Genomic DNA, 19,356 nt, shown 5'->3' with positions numbered 1-19,356 from the left:
CCGTTCTGGGCACTACCAAAAATTCTACAAACCTACCACCCCGTGTATGCAGGCATATTGTTTTGTATATGTAGATTGCAGCACTGGAACCCATTAGAGGTTTGGAAATTCAGGCAGACCATTTTGGTCAAAGAGTAGTAAAGATATAGACTAGGGTACCAGTAAAGGTCACTGAAAATAAAACCATATGGATGTAAGGAGACATCTGGGCATTTTTCTGGAAAAAGAGGGGAATGCTGGGGGGGGACAGAAACAGTGACAAAATATGGAGATGGCACAAAGAGATTTTAAGGGAATAGCTTTCAAGCTAAGTGGTATTTTCCTGCCCAGTACTACCTTGTGTTTTCACTACATACATTCAACTGGTCCTAGATCTATATGCATGTTTCTTCCTAAGAAACAAAATACTTCTTAAAATACTCTCTCTAAAAAATTCCATTGCCACCCGATACCAAAATGCCTTGGCAAGTTAGGCTGGTCTACACTGGGAACCTTCATAGGCATAGCCACGTCTCAAAGGGGTTTGAAAAAATCCATACCCCTGAGAGACATAGCTAAGCTGACCTAAGCCCCCATGTACAGCGTCAACCTAGCTACCGCCTCTTGGGGAGATGGATTAACTACAGTGATGGTAGAACCCCTCCCATTGGCATAGATAGGGTCTTTGCTGAAGCACTACAGAGGTGCAGCTGCATCTGTGTTGCTGTGGTATTTTAAGTGTATTTAGTTTTATATTACAAGGTATCAAATGTGATAACAAATAGCAACAGATTCTCTTCAAAAAGCAACAGAGGGTCCTGTGGCACCTTTAAGACTAACAGAAGTATTGGGAGCATAAGCTTTCGTGGGTAAGCCTGCATCTGAAGAAGTGAGGTTCTTACCCACGAAAGCTTATGCTCCCAATACTTCTGTTAGTCTTAAAGGTGCCACACGACCCTTTGTTGCTTTTTACAGATTCAGACTAACACGGCTACCCCTCAGATTCTCTTCAGCAAATGAAAATTTGATGTTTTAGACGATTCCATTGTCCTTTTTCAAAAAGAAGACTTTAACCTATTTCATGTACTGACAATGACATCTCTGGGGCACATCATTCCCCCAAGAACTGTGCACAGAGGGGCCCTTCTGTTTGCTCATGGAAAGGGGAACTCAGCCACTTTCTGCTAGTCCAGGGATTTAGGCCAAGGGAGAAGGCAGATTGTGTGGGGGGAGCAGTGGAATTCCACTCATTCTGAGGTGGGATCTTCGTTTACACCGTCAGCTGCAGAGTCCTGAGGCCACTCTTACTCTTTCCTCATCTTTTCAGACTCTAATTACATAGCATTTACAATAATTGCCATTATTGATTTATTGTATCAACCAACCTACCTGAAGGAATAATGAAAGACTCTAAAGTGGCATTTCCTCTTTTACAAATGTAGCCAAGTTTCTGATCACATTCCTGGTTTTCCCATTTAGCACCTTTTCCAGGATTCAAGGCTGCACAGATTTTTCCAGGCTCTGGGGAGGGACTTCCTTTGATGAGAAATAGATACAAAACCAGAGAACTTTCATATAAGCACATCACTATCTAAAGAAAACATGTGTGTGGCCCTTACTCTAATTCTTTGTCATTTAATTCCAATACTGTTTTACCAATTTTAATCAGCAGGGGTCCGATTTAAAAAATGCAGCATCATTTCCCCATCATTCCAGCAACTTTTTCTCGTCTGCTTTGATCAGCAATGAAATAATTAACAATGCAGACATTTAGATAATCAATAGAATTCAGAGTAAACAGTTGATTGAGATGAATGGGGCTGTTCACACTTCTCAGAGCTATTCTTTCAGGGTGTCTGCACACTCCAATTTTTAACCAGTTTAGATTTTGAAGATTTTCTTCACAACTGCAAGGGCTAGGCTCTTGATTTTTTCCTTTTCAAAAGAAGAATGCACAGACTCTGGAGCACAAGAGGCAGTCTACCAGGCCCAGGAAAAGGACCACTTCAATGAGATGCAGTGGACTGGCCAAGTCCAGGGTTTGACTATCACTTTAAAGACTTGGTAGGTAATTAATTAGCTAACTGCAAAAACTGATGACAATCTGAAAAGTTGCTTGCCAACTTGTCCAAACAAATGACAACAACAGGATATTTGTGCTAGAAACTGACAAGGAACTTCCAGGAAGGAGGGTGGGGGAAAACCTATAGGAGAAAAGTAGTAAACTACTGTATAATGATTAAATCACTACAGTAAATTAGAAGAGTTTTCCTGAATCCGCTTTAATATTATTATACTAATCCTGTTTTTCTCTTCAGCCTTTGAACACAAAAGGTATATGATCTATACAAGTATATATGAATATAGTTCATATATCACAGCAAAGCAATACTTTTTAATGTGTAAGAATGCTCAACTGAAATTGTTTTATGTTATTGCTGCTATTTTATTATTACAATAATTACTTTATTAGTAATATTTTCATTTATATGATGCACATTCCTCTCGGATGTGGGCGTCATTATCAAAAATAAAAAGTAAAATAAAAATCAGCAAGTTGATTTAATAAATGAGAACGTTCAACTGAAACTGGTTCTTAGCCTGCACGCTCCTGTGAATGGCACAGGCTAGCTCTATATGTTGGCATCTGACCACTTAAGTGAGTTTTTTTCATTATGTAATTTTATTTTATTTATTTATTTATTTTTGACCAGGCTGCTACTGATCCTACAAACACATATAGTGGATGTAAGTCTTACAACCATGAGCAGTCCCCTTCGTTGGTACAACTTCATCTCAAGCAATGAAAGCCTTCCACCAGCCTATGTGGGGCTGGTATGTAGAGTCTTTCTGTGGTGCACTCAGTATATTGCATCCTGTGTAGCCCCTGTACTGGCTATAACTAGCAGGGAGGTTCTTGCACTGGCTGTCTGTACGAAGGGTGATTTTCACTCTTTGGTAATATTTATTCCATTCTCCACTATTGTACATATCTGACCTCCTGCATAACAAATGCTATAGAATTTCACCCAGTGAACTTAATATTTTTATGCTGCTTAAAATAAAGTGCTTCATGTCCTATTGATTTTTGTGTTTAACTGCCCTGGAACATATTAATGCTTAAAAAAGAAAGTCCTATTTTCATGCAAATGTCCCAAATATTTTAAAAAGGACAAATATACAAGTAACATCGTCTCTAACAAGAACACAGTTCAAAGTTTTCTATGAAGCACCAGCAGTTCGCTAATTATATCTAAGGTGAGAAATAGGATATGACATATGGGAAATTTAGATGCCATGTGAACAAAACGTAAATACCATGAAGATTTCAAACATTTTTCTGGGTTTAGAAGCTATGATTTCTATTTTTTATTTTTGAATTAAGTGCAGAATTCTGTTCTTGATAAACACGAGATGAGTTCTGTTGTATGTCCACATTCAGCTCCTTTTAACACAAGTTAAACAAGTTCCATGCACATCGAAAGAGTAGAACACTGGAGCTGAAATCCATTACATTGAGCTAAGAGCAAAATTTTGCCTCTAAAATTGATTACCAAACCAATTTATACTTACCTGGAACCCAGTTTAAGTATCTGAAAGGGCTACCACCACTCCATTGCCATCCATTGTTGAAATTCAAACTGTTAAGACCAAACCAGAGTGAAGAACTCATAGTCCTAGTTAATCCTAGATAACCAAGAGAAAGACAGAAAAGGTCACCATTGGGGTGCAAAGCAACGGCAGATGCTATTCCAGTCTAAGGAGTAGTGGCTGCAGAAGGGTTCTGTTGCAGCTTCAAGCCAGCCGGTCACTTGAGGACTTGAATACCATCCACTCTCATTCATCATTTGGCACCCTGCACAAAGCATGACTACTCAATTTGTACGGATCAAGTGAGTCTGATTTCAAATTATTTGGCAGTATGGGAAGTTTAAGCAGTGGAGGCACTTACAGTTCATTCTAGCATTAAAGGTATTACTGGTTCCAGTATTCCCAATTTTAAGTACAGAGAATTTTGCTACAATGAGTAATGCATCTAAAACTGAATGAGCTTTTTAAGTGTGCCTACTATAAACACATGCACACAAAGATAAGACTAACCACTTTACTCTTGACACTATAAAACGCAAAATTTATGTTAATACTCCATTAGGGTTGCAAGGTTTAAATCACAATAGGTCAGAAATGCAAAAGTTAATATTCCGCCAGCAAATATTAACTCATCCACTTGCACAACCTGCATCATTTTTGGTATTTCATGGCAAACAGTAATAAATTACTGTACATATTTAAAGAGCTTAAAATGTACAAGATATTGTAACATGCAAAAATACTATTCATATTTTATTGAGAGACATTAAAAATAATCCCTGTGTCTTTTTCTTCTAGTTAGACTTGCAACTTCTTCTGTTTCACCTGCTTTCAGGTCTGCAACCATTTTCCTGCTACTGATCAAGTCAATATCACCATAATCAATTTCCAGATTATGATCACAATCCTGGAAACAGTTAAACACATAAGTAACTTCCTGTATGGGTCGCCCCATTGAAGTCAATAGGACTACTCACATATGTAAGCATTAGCAAGTTTAGAGCTTATTATTCTATAGTTTACCTCTTACTTCTCTTTAAGGCTTTGGAAGGTTACTTGACTGACTACTGAATGTCCAATTTTAACATAGGGCTTCATTGATCTCAAAAAAACATTGCACTGATATGGGTCACTTATTTCTGCTTTGCTAATAGTATAGGATCATGGTGATAGAATATCTAGAACAAAATGCCTTTGATGCTGTCAATCATGCAATTTAAATATGTGCTAGATCAGCAGTTATCAAACTGTGGGTCAGGACCGCAAAGCGGGTCGCGACCCTGTTCTAATGGGGTTGCCAGGGCTGGCGTTAAACTTGCTGAGGCCTGGGGCTGAAGCCAATGCCTGAGCCCCACAACCTTGGGCTTCGGCTTTGGCCCCCCGACCCAGGGCAGCAGGGCATGGGCGGGCTCAGCCTTTGTTCCCTCCTCCTGAGGTTGAGTAGTCATATTTGTTGTCAGAAGAGGGTTGCACAGCAATTAAGTTTGAGAACCCCTGTGCTAGATGATATGATGCAAGACTGTTCATATTCTCTAATCTAAAAGAAACAGTGCTTGAATGTACCAGTATGGTGCTGCAATCTGACGAGGTTCAACAAGTCAAGAACTTAATGTGTCAGGAAACCCTGGAGGTCCTACCTATGCCATGATTTCTGTGTTCGACAGGATTTTTAACTCGAAAATAAAAGTTTAAGGGAAAATATGCTATAAATATTATTAGATACAGTAATTAGAAAAAATAATCCTTTTCTAAGCTTAAAAAATGGAAGACACTTACAGCACAGGCAAGTTTGTCATCTGACTATTGTAACATGCTCAAAATATTTTCTTACTTACCTCACAGTATTATGAGGATGAATTAACATGCATAAAGTACTTTGAAGATATAAGGTGCTATACAAGTGTTATAGTTACAATGTACAGAATTAAAAAAACTGCTGCATTTGCAGTAGTAATCATTTGATTACTCTACCTGCCAGGTACGTTTGCTCATGCAACTCTGTGATACTTAATAATTCCGCATTCTGTTGCTGACAGCTTTTCCTTGCCTGGTGCCACATTAGGGCTGATTGGGAGTTTATCTGGTAGTGGACTCCTGTCAATGGATCTGTATACCACAGAGTGTCAATGCCTGTAACTGTAGAGATAAGTAAGATATGTTATTGTTGGTTTCTATGAGTGACCCAAATGAAACATAGAATAAATTATGGAGACTAAGTGTACAAACACCACTGTTGTAGTACAGAGGCAGATCTAAAATGATCTGAGGATCATAGGTGTATTAATATATATACACCTCTACCCTGATATAACGCGACCCAATATAACACGAATTCGGATATATCGCGGTAAAGCAGTGCTCTGGGGGGGCGGGGCTGCGCACTCCGGCGGATCAAAGCAAGTTCGATATAATGCGGTTTCACCTATAACGCGGTAAGATTTTTTGGCTCCCAAGGACAGCGTTATAGCTATTCCATAGCTAAGCCAGGACAGTAGAGTTGACTGAACTACTCATTACATATAATAGGCTAGACTCTCAGCCAATTACTCAGGCAGTGTAAAGCCCCTGCCTAGGCTTGAACATGACCAGCTAAAACCATGCTAAAGGAGTTAGCCTGCATCTACAGGAGGGAAAAGGTTGAGTTTAGGTTGGGCTTAACCAGCAGGGGTTAGCTAAGTGAGCGTCAACTCGACCACTTTTCCAAGTCAAGACAAAGCCTCTGGATGACGGGACAGAGCAGAGCCTAATGGCCTACATCACCTAACTTCTTTTAATTTTCTCACACTGAATCTTCTTTTCAGTAATAAAATATGAGCCTTACACTGTGCTAAAATTCTTGCCTCAAAGAGTTGAAACTTGTATATTTGCTGATCATGGGAAAAGAGAAAGTGTCCAAAGAGCTGAAATTCCTGCAGCATAAATCAGAGGCTCTCTGTTTGCAAGCTGTGAAACAGTTGAGAGAAAGGGTTCTTTTCCTTTTCCTATTCTCAGAAGAGCTCAGAAAACTTTAGTGTGTGAGTCAGAGAAAAGCATTACAATAAACAATACTTAAGACAAAGGAGATATATGTTAAGTGTCAGTAGGTCAGTAACCAGTTCCACGTTTTCCCTGTATTGGAGCTGATAGCCTACAGATAACATAAAATGCTTCATTTCAAATTAGCCTGACACACTAGAAACAAAAATATATGTTGCAATATACATTTTCCTGGAAAATGACAAATTTTAATATCAGTATCTAAAAACAAGACCATGTCCAAGATGTTTTATGAATACAGGAAGGAATAATCTCTTTGGTATAATCTGTTCTGTTTAAAAAAGCACCCTGAACTGGAGCACAGAGAATACTGACTTGAGGTAACATGGAGATAATTGATGTTACTATTTATTTTTTTCCAAAAAATATGTTTGACCCGATAAGAAGCGTTTAAAATTTTTTTTAGATGCATTAATATTCTCTGGCCTGTTGGCAGCTACTTTTCTACAAGACAATTACCACAGTGTCAAGATATTTGTTACCTTTATTATGAACAGAAAATATGTACAGAAATCAGGTCACAAACTTTCTACTGCCCTGTGTAGCTACTTTCTTTGTTTCTGCTCCCAACAGGAACTGTGTCGTGGGAAACCAAAGACTGCATTTAGAGAGTACAGGAAGCGTGTCCTCTCTACTTTTCCTGGAGGACTTATCAATAGCACAAACTGTCACCACAAGATAGCAAGTTCAACTCCAGCCCGTAGCAGTAATAGTAGTAAAAATTTTACCATCTACCAGCTGCTCAGTGGTCTATAGAAAGGAAGCCGGTGGTCTCAGTCCACTTCCCAGTATACAGGTGCTACCACTCTCAAAACAACCACTAAAACTGACACTTTTGTTAGCATGCTTACTAGAGACACACCATGGGCAGCATCATTACAAGAGGAAATTGAGAGACAATTCTGCTACATGGCCAATAAATTTGGCTTATATCTATATCTCTCCCATATTTAGGAAGGAACCCAGCTATTTTTATATATGGGATTCACATATGTGGCTAAACACAATGCTGTCTCAGGTAGAAAAGAAAACAAGAAAAGGTCTGAAGTGTCCTAAAATCTTCCTTCTGCTTATCTCCTAGCTCTCTTCCCTTGAAATGCTCTTCCCTTTCCTCTCACAGAGAGGATACAAGACACAGATAAATTTATCAGGTCCCTCTGACTGTTTATAAATGTTAGGTCATCCACATGAACGAAAAGAAACAATATCATATGACTTGAGTGACCAGTTATACAGCATGAGTTTCAAATCACAAATACACTTGCAATGAACTGTTCATGAGCAATCCATAGGCTAAACATTTGTTTGCAGTAAACAGCTGAACAATTGCCAACAGTGAAAAAATCTGTAATAGTGGTAGGTATTTCGCTGACAGACAATTTGTGAGTAGATCCAGAGATATCTAAATTCACAAAATTAATTGCTTATTGTTAATTGTTCAGCCAGCTCCACTCATGACCTTACACCATATAACAAGACTCCTTCCCAAGCCCCATTGCATGAGGTGCTCTCTGGCTCTGCCACATAATGTCTTATCTAACCTCGATTTTAAGTTCCTTGGGGCAGGGATTGTGTCTCATTTATCTGTAAAACGTCTCTCTCTCTCACACACACACACACACACACACACACACACACACACACACACACACACACACACAATGAAAGACCAGTCTGAAATAGCAACAAGCTTGCCCTGTTCCCGCCTGTTCTGTGAACAGAGTTGTTGTCTCCATTGCTGTCAAGCCAACATCTTTTTTATGAGCACTAAATTTACATGAAAAAGTGTAATAGTTTAGTTGTTTGCACTGAATACATTCAATTTATACAGCTGCTCAGGGCAGTTTAATACAGAGTAATAGCCCTTTCTTATTTGAGTACATTGTCCCATAATTAAAAAGCTCTGTTGTGGTACTATTATTCTTTAGCTTTTAGATATAATTAAACCTGCCATGAACACCACCTTTTTTGATACCCAACATCATCAATTTACAGTCCACTATGGCTTTGGGTCATTTTAGAAAAAAATCTGTCAAGACTATTTTCTGCCAAAGCCTATTCTGGATGAAAAAAAAATCAAATCAAATTGTTTTGTTACAAAGGAGTTAATACAGCTCAAAGAAATCATTAGGCAAGAGCATCCCTACCCATAGGATTGAAATAGGCTCAAATATAAACCCTAGATCCAAACACTACGCAATAACAGTGAGTTCAAAACTGGATCTGAATATGAATTCTGCAGCTCAGGCCTGTCTTTATTTAAAACATACCACACAAATAAACATCATATTTAATTGCTAGTACTGAAGAACCAGGAAGGAAACATGAAGGCAATCAACATAATGCAGTTCTTTGCAAAAACAATCATCTGAATGAATTTTCGTGAATTATGTCAAAGAACCAAATACAATTTTAACAATTTCAAGACGCTGCCTCGTCTGTTTTATTTAGAGCATGCTAGACAGTTAACACGTACTAAAGTGAGTCCTGCTCTGTGTGACATCTTTAGTGGGATTAAGGTTCGCAATGTTATTGGTACTGAATTTAAGAGAGCTGCTACTGACATGGAAGAAAAAATAATTTCAAATATTATTTCTTCTGAAAGGCAATGTGAGGAAATTATGCAAGGCAGACAAGAGGAGGAACAGTGTGCTTTAAAGAAAGAAGGCACGGTTACCTATAACTGCTGTGGTTTTCTCAGAGTCTTAGCTTTATTATGGTAACACTGCCATGATGCTACAAATGAGACTGAAATGAGGCTTTCATTCGAACCCCCTAATTCCTAACCTGTCGGAAATAATAATTCTAGTTGTATTCTGTCATCAAGGCAGAATAAACAGCCCACAGTTTTCCCAGCACCACACAGAGGTGTTTCTCTTGGTTCTGGCTACGGTCAGCTAGAGCTCTACTGATAGGACACAAAAAAGAAAAAGGGCCCTCAGCACTGGGCCAAAAGAAGGAAGAGCACCCTCACAGTGGAAAGAAGGCAGACCAGAGGAACAAGAGCTCAGTAAATCTAGCTGATTTCATGAGTAGGAGGTAGCTTGTACCCTACTGATCTTTCAGGGTCTCAAGTTTATAAAGGCCTTCTAAAGACTTTGGACCTTTTGGACAAGTCCTGTAGAAATTACCAAGTTTGAAATCAGGAGGGTTCGATAACAACTAAATAGGGATCTATGGAAATTCCTCCAGAATCCTATAAAGCATGATATCCCTCTAACAGGTTTTTGAATCATCCTATAGAAATTTATAGAAGAAGATGTAATGTTCCTCACTTGGTTATCTCTCCAAATGATCCACTTCTGAAATCCAGCGTGGCAATTTGGAATTATTTTTTTTAAAATCTACTTACTTATTTATTATCTGTTTTTATCATAATTAAAGATGAAAGGGCATTTTCTTTTAAAGTCCTCTTTTCAGCGACTCTTTTGAAACAATTACCAATTAACATTTGAGATAATAAAAATGAGAAATTTTCTCAGCACAAAGATGATTTTTTTAAATGTTTGAAGAAACTTCAGCCTTTTTTAAAAAAATGTCAGTAATTCAATGTAAGTGTGTTGTTCTGATTAAATAAATACGTTTTATCTTATGCTTTTTATTTTAAATAAAAAACTAAGGTTTTTACTTGCACTAAAGTCAGGAAATTTAGAGTGAAGCTTCTTTATTTTAACTGTGATTATGCATTGCAATAGGCTTTTTCCTTACAGGATCACAAAACACCGGGCAATCTGACATATTGTATTTGAGTAATAATACACTTCAGTATAATACACTGAACAGAAGTTTTCTGCAAAGCTCTGTGCACCATTTTAGGTTTAAATCGCATCTTTTTCTATAACAAAAAGACAACACCCTAGCTTCTAGTTCTGCTGCACAAAATTATGCAGATACTCTTTTGCATGCTTGAGTACAGTATCTGTGTTTAATTGCCCTATTATATGGGCAAATCTGATAACTACAGGCTCAAATACATGCTTTCATAATTTTGCATGGGTGTAGTTGGAGGCAGTACGTTTTACAACTGGGTCCTAGCTACATATATGTAGTATTTAATAAGCTTCCCTAGAAAGGACATCAAGGCCGTGGAAAATGTACAAGACTCAAATTTTGTATTGTACAGTAAAGATATTAAAATGAGTGACTTCTGCACGATTAGTTTGCTAAATAATATACAGTGTCAGAAAGTCTCAAAAAACATACAAAACTTACATTTCAGTGGACAAAATCCATATTTTTTGTCTGCATCGAAGTCTGCAGTTGTTCCACACCAGAGCCAGCCATCTGACCTACCATCATCTGTACACTCAGCATACCATTTTTTATTATACTTGAATGGGAATACGCAGGGTGCTCCATTGGCATTTCCTAGCAATGTAAACATAGCTAAGGAGATAGAATAATAAAAAAAATATGAAATATGGAATCCACGTCTGCCCAAGTTTGTGGTTATAATATGGTAGACAGAACATCGTGCCACAGGATGTAATCTGTGCAAGCGATGAGTTGCCAATAATACCACATTCTATTTCCTTATTCTCAAACTTCCTGTCCCCTTTTCTATGATGAAATTCAGTTCAACAAGTTCTCAGTGTCAATAAAAACTAAAAATGTTCATTGAACAGAATTAACCAGGCATTCCTATCTTAAAATTTCAGAGTACAGTATTAATAAGTATACAAAAAGTCAGTAGGGCTGAGGCATTACCACCAGTTAAGAATATCATTACTGTACTTCTGTAACACAAAATACATGTTCTATGAACCAATTCAGTTATTGACTATAGTAGTTGGGGAGAATACATGCATTGATGAACTGGAAGGGCCTATACATAACAATGGCCCAAATTCTGTTATCCTTATATAAAATTCCCATTCATTTCTGAAGGAGTTTTGCCTGGAAAGGACTGCAGGATTTGGCTTACTAAACTAAATGAATACTACAGGGCTGGTGGGTGTGTGATTTGCACACAGCCCTGTGTTGGGGGAGGTACAGAGCAACATTATCCATGGGGGAGTACTGGGAGAGACTGTTTCTCAGGAAGTATAATCTGTCTCAGAGCATCCTGGTGTACACTTGAGATACCAGTGGTCAAGTGCATAGGGATGATGAGGGCATAACCTCAGCTCCTTCCTGCCTGCTTTCGAGCAACGTTCTCCCTTGGGCTTTAATTCTGCCCCTGGCCTAGGGAGTGCTACTGCAATCAGCCAGCGCTGGGGCAAACTGTGAAAGGGCAGCTTCTTACATGCCTCCTTCCTCTGATCAGAGTCTGACCCATAATAATTCACGTGTTAAAAAAAAATCCTAAAGAAGCAGCCACAATTATTTTATATATTTATATCAACAAAAACATTGTACAATTAAATTCCTTAAAATATCCAGTTAATTTACATATTCCACAAACATCAGCTCTGGGAACTGCCTCAAGTAATGAGCCAGTAATTTTCAGTGTCCAGGAACTGAACAGATGAACAGTTACACAAACTCCAAGATAAACACAGCATATTTCTATATTTATTCCCAAAGAGGGAATGTCTACATAACAGTGATTGAGTTTGCATTCTCAGTGTTTCTGTACAGGGTCCAACACACGTACAAATAACAGGAGCATTATATACTGTATTTGTATAGTTATATTCTTATCTTGTGTAATTAGTGCTACTATTCGACAGAATTGCTTTTTTGGAAGGTCAGTTCACTAGTAGAGCCCAATTCTGTAATAAATGGACCCTTCTCAAAACTCCTGTTGATTTCATTGGGAGTTCTGCTCACTGAACAGTTACAAGACTACAAAAATTAATAGGCATCAAAATGTTCTAATAGTTACACTAAGAAATTAGTTCAGAATGAAGAGATTAATTTTCAGAGCATTACCTTCATAGAACCGGGAGCACAAATCATCTGTGGTTCCATAGATCTTCCACTTACTCCATATTCCTGATCCCTTGTAGAGCATAAGATTCTTTTCCTGTTTGTTGCCATAGTTGAAAAATAAATCTTCGCCTTGGATTGCAAAAAGGGTCTCATTTCTGCATTCCCATTTTTGGAGTTCACTTGCCTTATCACATGGATACAAAGTGATCGGAACCCAGTCTTTCTTTGATGGTACTCCTAAGCATAACTTCAATGATACACTCATCAGTTGGTGATCAGAGACCCACCTGAATTTTTGAGACTTATTGTCCTGGTTGCAATTCGCAGTTGTAACTGAACTAGAACTCTGAACTTCTACACAGCGCTTGTGGTCTTCATTGTATATTAAAAATAGTTTGGTATCTATAAAACAAAAAAAAGAACAATAATATTGCATGGGGATGATTTTAGGTAGACGTAAGGGTTTGTTGACTCAAGCAAGGGCCTTTTGATGCTTGACTGTGGGTTAAGTCCTACCTACTGTTCAGTTAAACTAGGAATGATTCTCTACTGCCCTGCACCTTAAGTAGTCATTTCCCCTATTCAACGTGTGCGCAAAATGCTACTAATTCTGATTTTACACATTTTGCGCATATGTGTAAATGACAATACAAAATATGCAAGGCAATGGAGAATCAGACCCCCTGAGACCTAAATCAGCAGTCAAACTGGAAGAGGGAAAAAATAAAAAAAAATCAAAAGCTGAGATCACAGGAGTCATTAAAAGCCATGCACCACGCACTATAGATTGCGCAGCTCTTCAAAATCTGATTGTGCACAATCTCTGGGCTCCCTGAGATTGCTCCCATTCAGTGGGGTTTGAAAGTACTCATGGACTCCATGGCCCTGGCTTCCCCTTGGGTGGGGGAGGTCTGATGCCCTGACAATCTACGCTAGAGTCCCTGGGCTTCCTTCTTTAATGGGCGTGGGAGGAGTGGTTGTACCTGCCAAATATCAGCCACTAATGGTGCCCAAATGATATATCACTCCAGTAAATTGTGCAGATCTGTGATTCCCCCCCCCCCCCGACACCCTCCTTTCCCACATGCTTTCACACAGAATGAAATAGTTAAAACGTCAACGCTGTTAGCTATCACCACAGGGTACCGTCATTAACACCTCCCTGAGCTATTGTTCCAGAATTTTTTTTGGAAATTGGTGACAAAACATTAACTTCACAGTTTTCTGGGTAATATCACGCTCTTCTCCTGTTTTTTTTCCCAACGTTCAAAAAAATCCCTTATGTTCTGAAACATAGTCAGATGCAGTTTTTCATTTCCAACCCATTTTAGCTCAAAAAGTAGTTAAAGGACTTTTATTTGCTTTGAATGTTCATAACTATCCAAGCTAGCTATAAAGCCAGTCAGGGCCGGCTTTAGGCCGATTCCCCCGAATCGGGCCCCATGCCTAAGAGGGCCCCGCGCCCGCGCCTAGAAGAGCACTTAACTTAGGCACCTTTTTAATTTTTACTCACTCAACGGCGGGTCCTTCACTCACTCTGGGTCTTTGGCGGCATTTAAGCGGCAAACCCCCTGGCCCCACTCCCCCAGCCAGAGCGCCGGGCCCCGCTCCCCCGGCCAGAGCGCCGGGAAGAGCGCAGAGAAACCCCCGGCCCCAATCCTGTGGCTGGAGTGCCGGGAGGAGCGCGGCGAAACCCTTGGCCCCGATTCTCCCGGGGGAGGGGGGCTAGGGGTTTCACCATGCTCCTCCCGGCGCTCTGGCTGGGGGAGTGGGGCCGAGGGTTTCGCCGCACTCCGCCTGCTGCTCCGTTCCGTGGATCGGGGCCGGGGGTTTCGCCGCGCTCCGCCCGGGGGATCGGGGCCAGGGGTTTCGCCGCGCTCCGCCCGCTGCTCCGGCCGGGGGATTGGGGCCAGGGGTTTCGCCGCGCTCCTCCCGGGGCTCCGGTCGGGGGATCGGGGCCATGTCCTTCAGTGCCACCGAAGACCCGGAGCAAGTGAAGGACCTGCCGCCGAAGTGCCGCCGAAGACCCGGAGCACCGCCGGGTGAGTCATCCCTGTCGGGGCCCCATCAAAACTATTTGAATCGGGCCCCGTACTTTCTAAAGCTGGCCCTGAAGCCAGTAATGTGTACGTGGTGGGCATGAGATTGACAGCAGCAGCACTCGACTTGTTCTGTGCTTCTGACCTGCTCTGGAAGGAGAGATGGCGGCTTGGTAACCTGGGCCATTCAGGTTACTAAGCTGCTGCCACTCTTCCAGAGTGGGATTGGAGATGGAAGAAGAGGAGGAAACAGCATGAGGGGAAGGCACCCTTGCCTCCTGCACCTCTTCCACTTCTGGGCTGGCTCCTGCTCCAGAAGGAGAGATGGCAGCTACCAAATAGGGAGCTGGGTCAGAACTTCCAAAATTCGGGTGAAGATTGTTTGGTTACTTTAACCAAAGAAACAAATAAAGGCTTTTGTAAAACCTGGGAAATTTTCAGTAGAAATCAGTAAAAATGGAAAACAAAGGGCCTTATGCATAGGTTCACACTCAGTTCGCATTTTCAAGGTTTCCTCCACAACAATAGCAGTTAAAGATTTCCTTCTCCTTCCATCCCCCATTACATCTTTACATTACATCTAAATCCATCATGGAGACCCGTAGACTATATCCAGCTAGGCAGATCTGGCCCACAGCTCAAGAGTTTGTCACCCTTGATCCATTGAACATGAATTTTAAAATGGTATTGTCCTGTTTAACAGTTCAGTCTGATGGTTAGTGACGTAACTCAAAGCTGGTACAGTACTTAAAATGCCCTTTCAGATATGCAGAAAGAAAGAGACACATTAATTTTTATGACTTGAGGCATTCAGGGTAATTGGTAATTGTTGAATAAAATAATTGTAAAGAAAATTAATTAGACAAGTTGCAAATACTTTGGGGGGTGCCAGGTTAGCTCCAAAATATATTGTATTATATTTTTTGTTGAGACTCCAAGGTGTAAGTGATTATACTCTTCTGAGGAAGGATAACCCGGAGATGAATAACCTGCTGTTTCAATGAAAAAGCTGACCTGGACTTATCTCATCCATTCTTTGGTTTCCTTCTCTTGTCCTCTGGCTTCCAACTCGTTAGGAAGCCGCATAAAACTGATGAGCACTGGAGACAAACTGCTGCCTTTTGCCAATTAGTTATACTTCCAGACAATACAAGGAAATGTATACGTATCATCACTAGTGATAAATTATTTTATTATGCTTTTGTATTAGCAGCTAACCCAGTGTTATTGTAAACTGGTATATGCAATGTTTACAATTGAAACACCCCTCTTCTTTTCCTGAATCCTTATTTGAAATCAATAGTCATTCCTCTGGAATGGTGGCTGAAGCATGAAGGGACATATGAATCTTTAGTGCATCTGGCATGTAAATGTCTTGCGGCACTGGCTACAACAGTGCCATGTGAACGCCTGTTCTCACTTTCAGGTGACATTGTAAACAAGAAGCGGGCAGCATTATCTCCTGCAAATTGTAACCAAACTTGTTTGTCTGAGCGATTGGCTGAAGTAGGACTGAGTGGACATGCAGTCTCTAAAATTTTACATTGTTTATTTTTCAATGCAGTTTTTTTTTGTACATAATTCTACATTTGTAAGTTCAACTTTCATGATAAAGAGATTGCACTTTAGTACTTGCATTAGGGGAATTGAAAAATACGATTTCTATTTTTTTTACAGTGCAAATACTTGTAATAAAAAATAAATATAAAATGAGCACTGTATAGTTTGTATTCTGTGTTGTAACTGAAATAAATATATTTGAAAATATAGAAAACATACAAAATATTTAAATAAATGATATTCTATTATTGTTTAACTAATTAATTATTTTTTTAATCGCTTGACAGCCCTACTATTTAAATAAGGCTGTACTATAGTAGTTCTCAAACTGGACAGGCCCAAGCAGCCAATGGGTCAGTGAAGACTTTGTTGGGGAGTTAAGGGAGTGGATGCAACCTGCCTAGATTTTCAGCGTTAAAGATTGTAGTAGGAAAAGAGCCTAAGACCATAAGCCCTTGTATCAGAGGCCTGGTATAAGGCAGGACCTGCTCACAGAATCTGGCAAGAACAGGGCTGATACTGCAGAAATACACATTCCTAAGAAGTGCTAGTCACAGAGTACTCACGCAAACACATCCCGATATCAAGTGGTACCAGAACATCCCAATATCAAGATGGTACAAAAACATTCACCAAGGATAACAGGAACACACTGACCCCTCCTAAAAGACAAGGTCAGAATGGCAGTATGCAATAGAGATGTTTTGATTGAACCAACATGTATGAGGTGATGGGTGATAACTAGCCATGTCAGGGGGCAGTAACTAACTATGTCAGAGGAGCAGTACTACCTTGTTTGTATCGGGGTATAAAGATGTATCTCAGAGGGAGTATCTTTGTCTGGCCTAAAGAGGAATGGAAAGTCCTGCCATTCACTGAGCTGGTCCATTGTTACTGGCTTACATGTATTAGTGGTTAGGTAGACTCTGCAGGATACTAGTACCATGTTTCATCGACAATAAACCTGGCTGGGTGCCTTCATCCCTTAACAGATCATGTGGTCATTGGGCAGTTCGCTCAAGGCCTGCTGTGCCAGCTGTCCGCACAAGGCTGGGGTGGCACACAGAGGGAACACACATATGCAGCCAAACATATATCAATATCTAACCACAAATATATTAATTTACACAAAACTGTGATCATTCACAAAGTAGTGGGAGGCTTACACAAAATAGGGTTCCTCCACTTTTGAAAGCTGGAGGACCTCTGGTCCTCTGTTGTTACCTCTGAATCCCCTTTTTGTGTGTGTTTTGAGTTGTGCTGCTAATAAACCTGGTAGATATAGCCAGGTTTTAAAAAACAAAAACAGCACCAAACTCCCCCATCCCACCCCAAATCCACCTGCTGAAAAATATCCAGCCAGCTAAGTCAGAGATCACCACATATCCCTACAGCACATTATTTAGGCACGAATCCCCTCTGTGGTGTGATTCAGGGGTAAGTCTGGATTCTACCACTGGACAAAGTCAGGTAAGCAACTGACCTTTCTGACCCAGTATAAATCAGCAGTAACGCCACTGACTTCTGTAAAGTTACACCAGTATAAAACCAGTGCAACTGATATGAGAATTAGGCCCACAGTATTTAGTGTCACATCCCACAGAGGTCACAGATCTAGTCAAAGAAGTGGCTTGCTAATGGAAATCAGAATTGTGCTTTGCTGGTGAGAGGCTCCGACAAGCACGTAGCTGCTTGATCTATCTGAAGCCATTCAAATTCTTAGCTTGGCACAGACTGGAAAAGAAGGGACTCTGCTTCTGTATCACTGAGAGACTGGGATAGAAAGAACAACTCTAGAGGTAGGAAAATAAAGGAAATATTTTAGCCAATGCATAGGGTGTGAGAGAGGAGCTTCTTCAGTGAAGAACAGGTCAGAGAGCAGAGGAAAGAGGTGCCTTGAAGTTGTGACTCTACCTGCTGGGCTAAAAGTTACAAGATGCTAGGCCCAAACCTCTCAGAAATCCAGAGGCATTTCCTCCTTGGTCCCTCAGTGCTGTGGAGACAAGAGTGCAGCTAGAGCACCAAGAGAGGAAAGAGAAGGGGGGCAGACACTCAAGAGGGCAGAACAGGAGAAGCGGCTGAGGGAGTAGCTTGTAGAGACAGCAGGACATTTGGGGGGGGGGGATAATGGAGGAGGGCATAGAAGAGGGGTCTCCAGAACTCCAAAATAAGCTATTGTTTTATTGCTTTAAGAAGCAGCAAAGCAGTGGCAGCAGAGCTGTGTACATGACTTGCAACTAATGGCTCCTCTGAATAGGAAGGGGCATATTATACTGTCCACACTCCAACAGGGTCACAACTGCTTCTAACTGTTTCCCCCATAAGGAGTCTTTTCAAGAGTCTCTGTCTCTGCCCCTCCACCCAGCTCTGCTCCTGCTCATCACTGCTGTGCATGTGAATCCTCTCCTTCACCTGATAGAGGATTCCACAGATCACAGCGAGAGGGGCAAACAATTCCACCACATTAGTTTAAAATGTGTACATCAAGGCTGATAAATAGAGAATGATCAGCCTCTGCAACACAAAGTGTGTCTTAAAGCATGAGAACAGATGCACTTTCACACCAACATCCACATTCACAGCACAGACAGAGCAGACACTTACCCAGCAGCTGAAAGGCACTCTGAATGAGAGAGAGAAAAACCAGGAGCAGGGAGAGAGTCATCACAAATGTTTGATTATTTTCTTCCCCGCCACCAAAATGAAAGATGAAGAACTGTGATTAGTTTCTATCATGAGGATATTTCTGAAGTGAGCCAGGTAGCAGGTCCTCAGCACTTGTGAAGGGCTGATGGATCAGGGGAAAGCTCTGTGCTCTAAATGATAAGGAAATATCCTGTCACATGGGGTGTTTTGAAATAACAGGAATTCACAGTTCAAACTTTGCTTTCCTAAGCTAATTTCTCTGCTGAGGGAAGAGTCTCCAACAGAAAAGCAGGTGATAAAGTGATGACAGATGAGGGCAGTTTTTCAGGGACTTTGTTAGTGATTTTCCAAGTAAATCAGCCCTCAAAAGAGGATACTAGTGAGCATGAAGTGTCCAACCAGCAGTGAAAGAGCAGATTTTTCCCCCTGCCTTCACAGCTAAACCTTAAACTTCAAATACATACTCACTATGCTGACTTGTAATCTCATTACTCCTGAATATAGAAATGGCTGTAATATAGGATTTTTAGACAGAATATCAAATATCTCTTCCTCTCCTTTAATAGTATATAGATATACTTGGAGTGTGAAAAGATTTGCTTCTAAACTGCATGTTTCCTAGTAGCACAGG

General features: G+C 40.4%; 1 protein-coding gene across 1 annotated transcript in view; it reads right to left on the bottom strand.

The window, feature by feature from the left end:
• The window catches only part of LOC112102189 (macrophage mannose receptor 1-like), an 80,798-nt gene extending 61,917 nt beyond the window's left edge, over window positions 1–18,881 (bottom strand). The window contains exons 1-6 of the mRNA XM_026649475.1: window positions 18,684–18,881; window positions 12,481–12,882; window positions 10,819–10,992; window positions 5,542–5,706; window positions 3,553–3,666; window positions 1,369–1,515 (exon numbers count right to left, since the gene is read on the bottom strand). Coding sequence (XP_026505260.1) covers window positions 1,369–1,515; window positions 3,553–3,666; window positions 5,542–5,706; window positions 10,819–10,992; window positions 12,481–12,882; window positions 18,684–18,744 — 1,063 coding nt within the window. The 5' untranslated portion in view covers window positions 18,745–18,881. The remainder of the gene's footprint in view (window positions 1–1,368; window positions 1,516–3,552; window positions 3,667–5,541; window positions 5,707–10,818; window positions 10,993–12,480; window positions 12,883–18,683) is intronic.
• Between the last annotated feature and the right edge of the window lie 475 nt (window positions 18,882–19,356).

This window comes from Terrapene carolina, unplaced genomic scaffold (assembly GCF_002925995.2).
Source record: "Terrapene carolina triunguis isolate 2854851 unplaced genomic scaffold, T_m_triunguis-2.0 Scaffold84, whole genome shotgun sequence".
Taxonomy (NCBI): Eukaryota; Metazoa; Chordata; order Testudines; family Emydidae; genus Terrapene; species Terrapene triunguis.
This window is presented reverse-complemented; position numbering and strand designations above follow the sequence as displayed.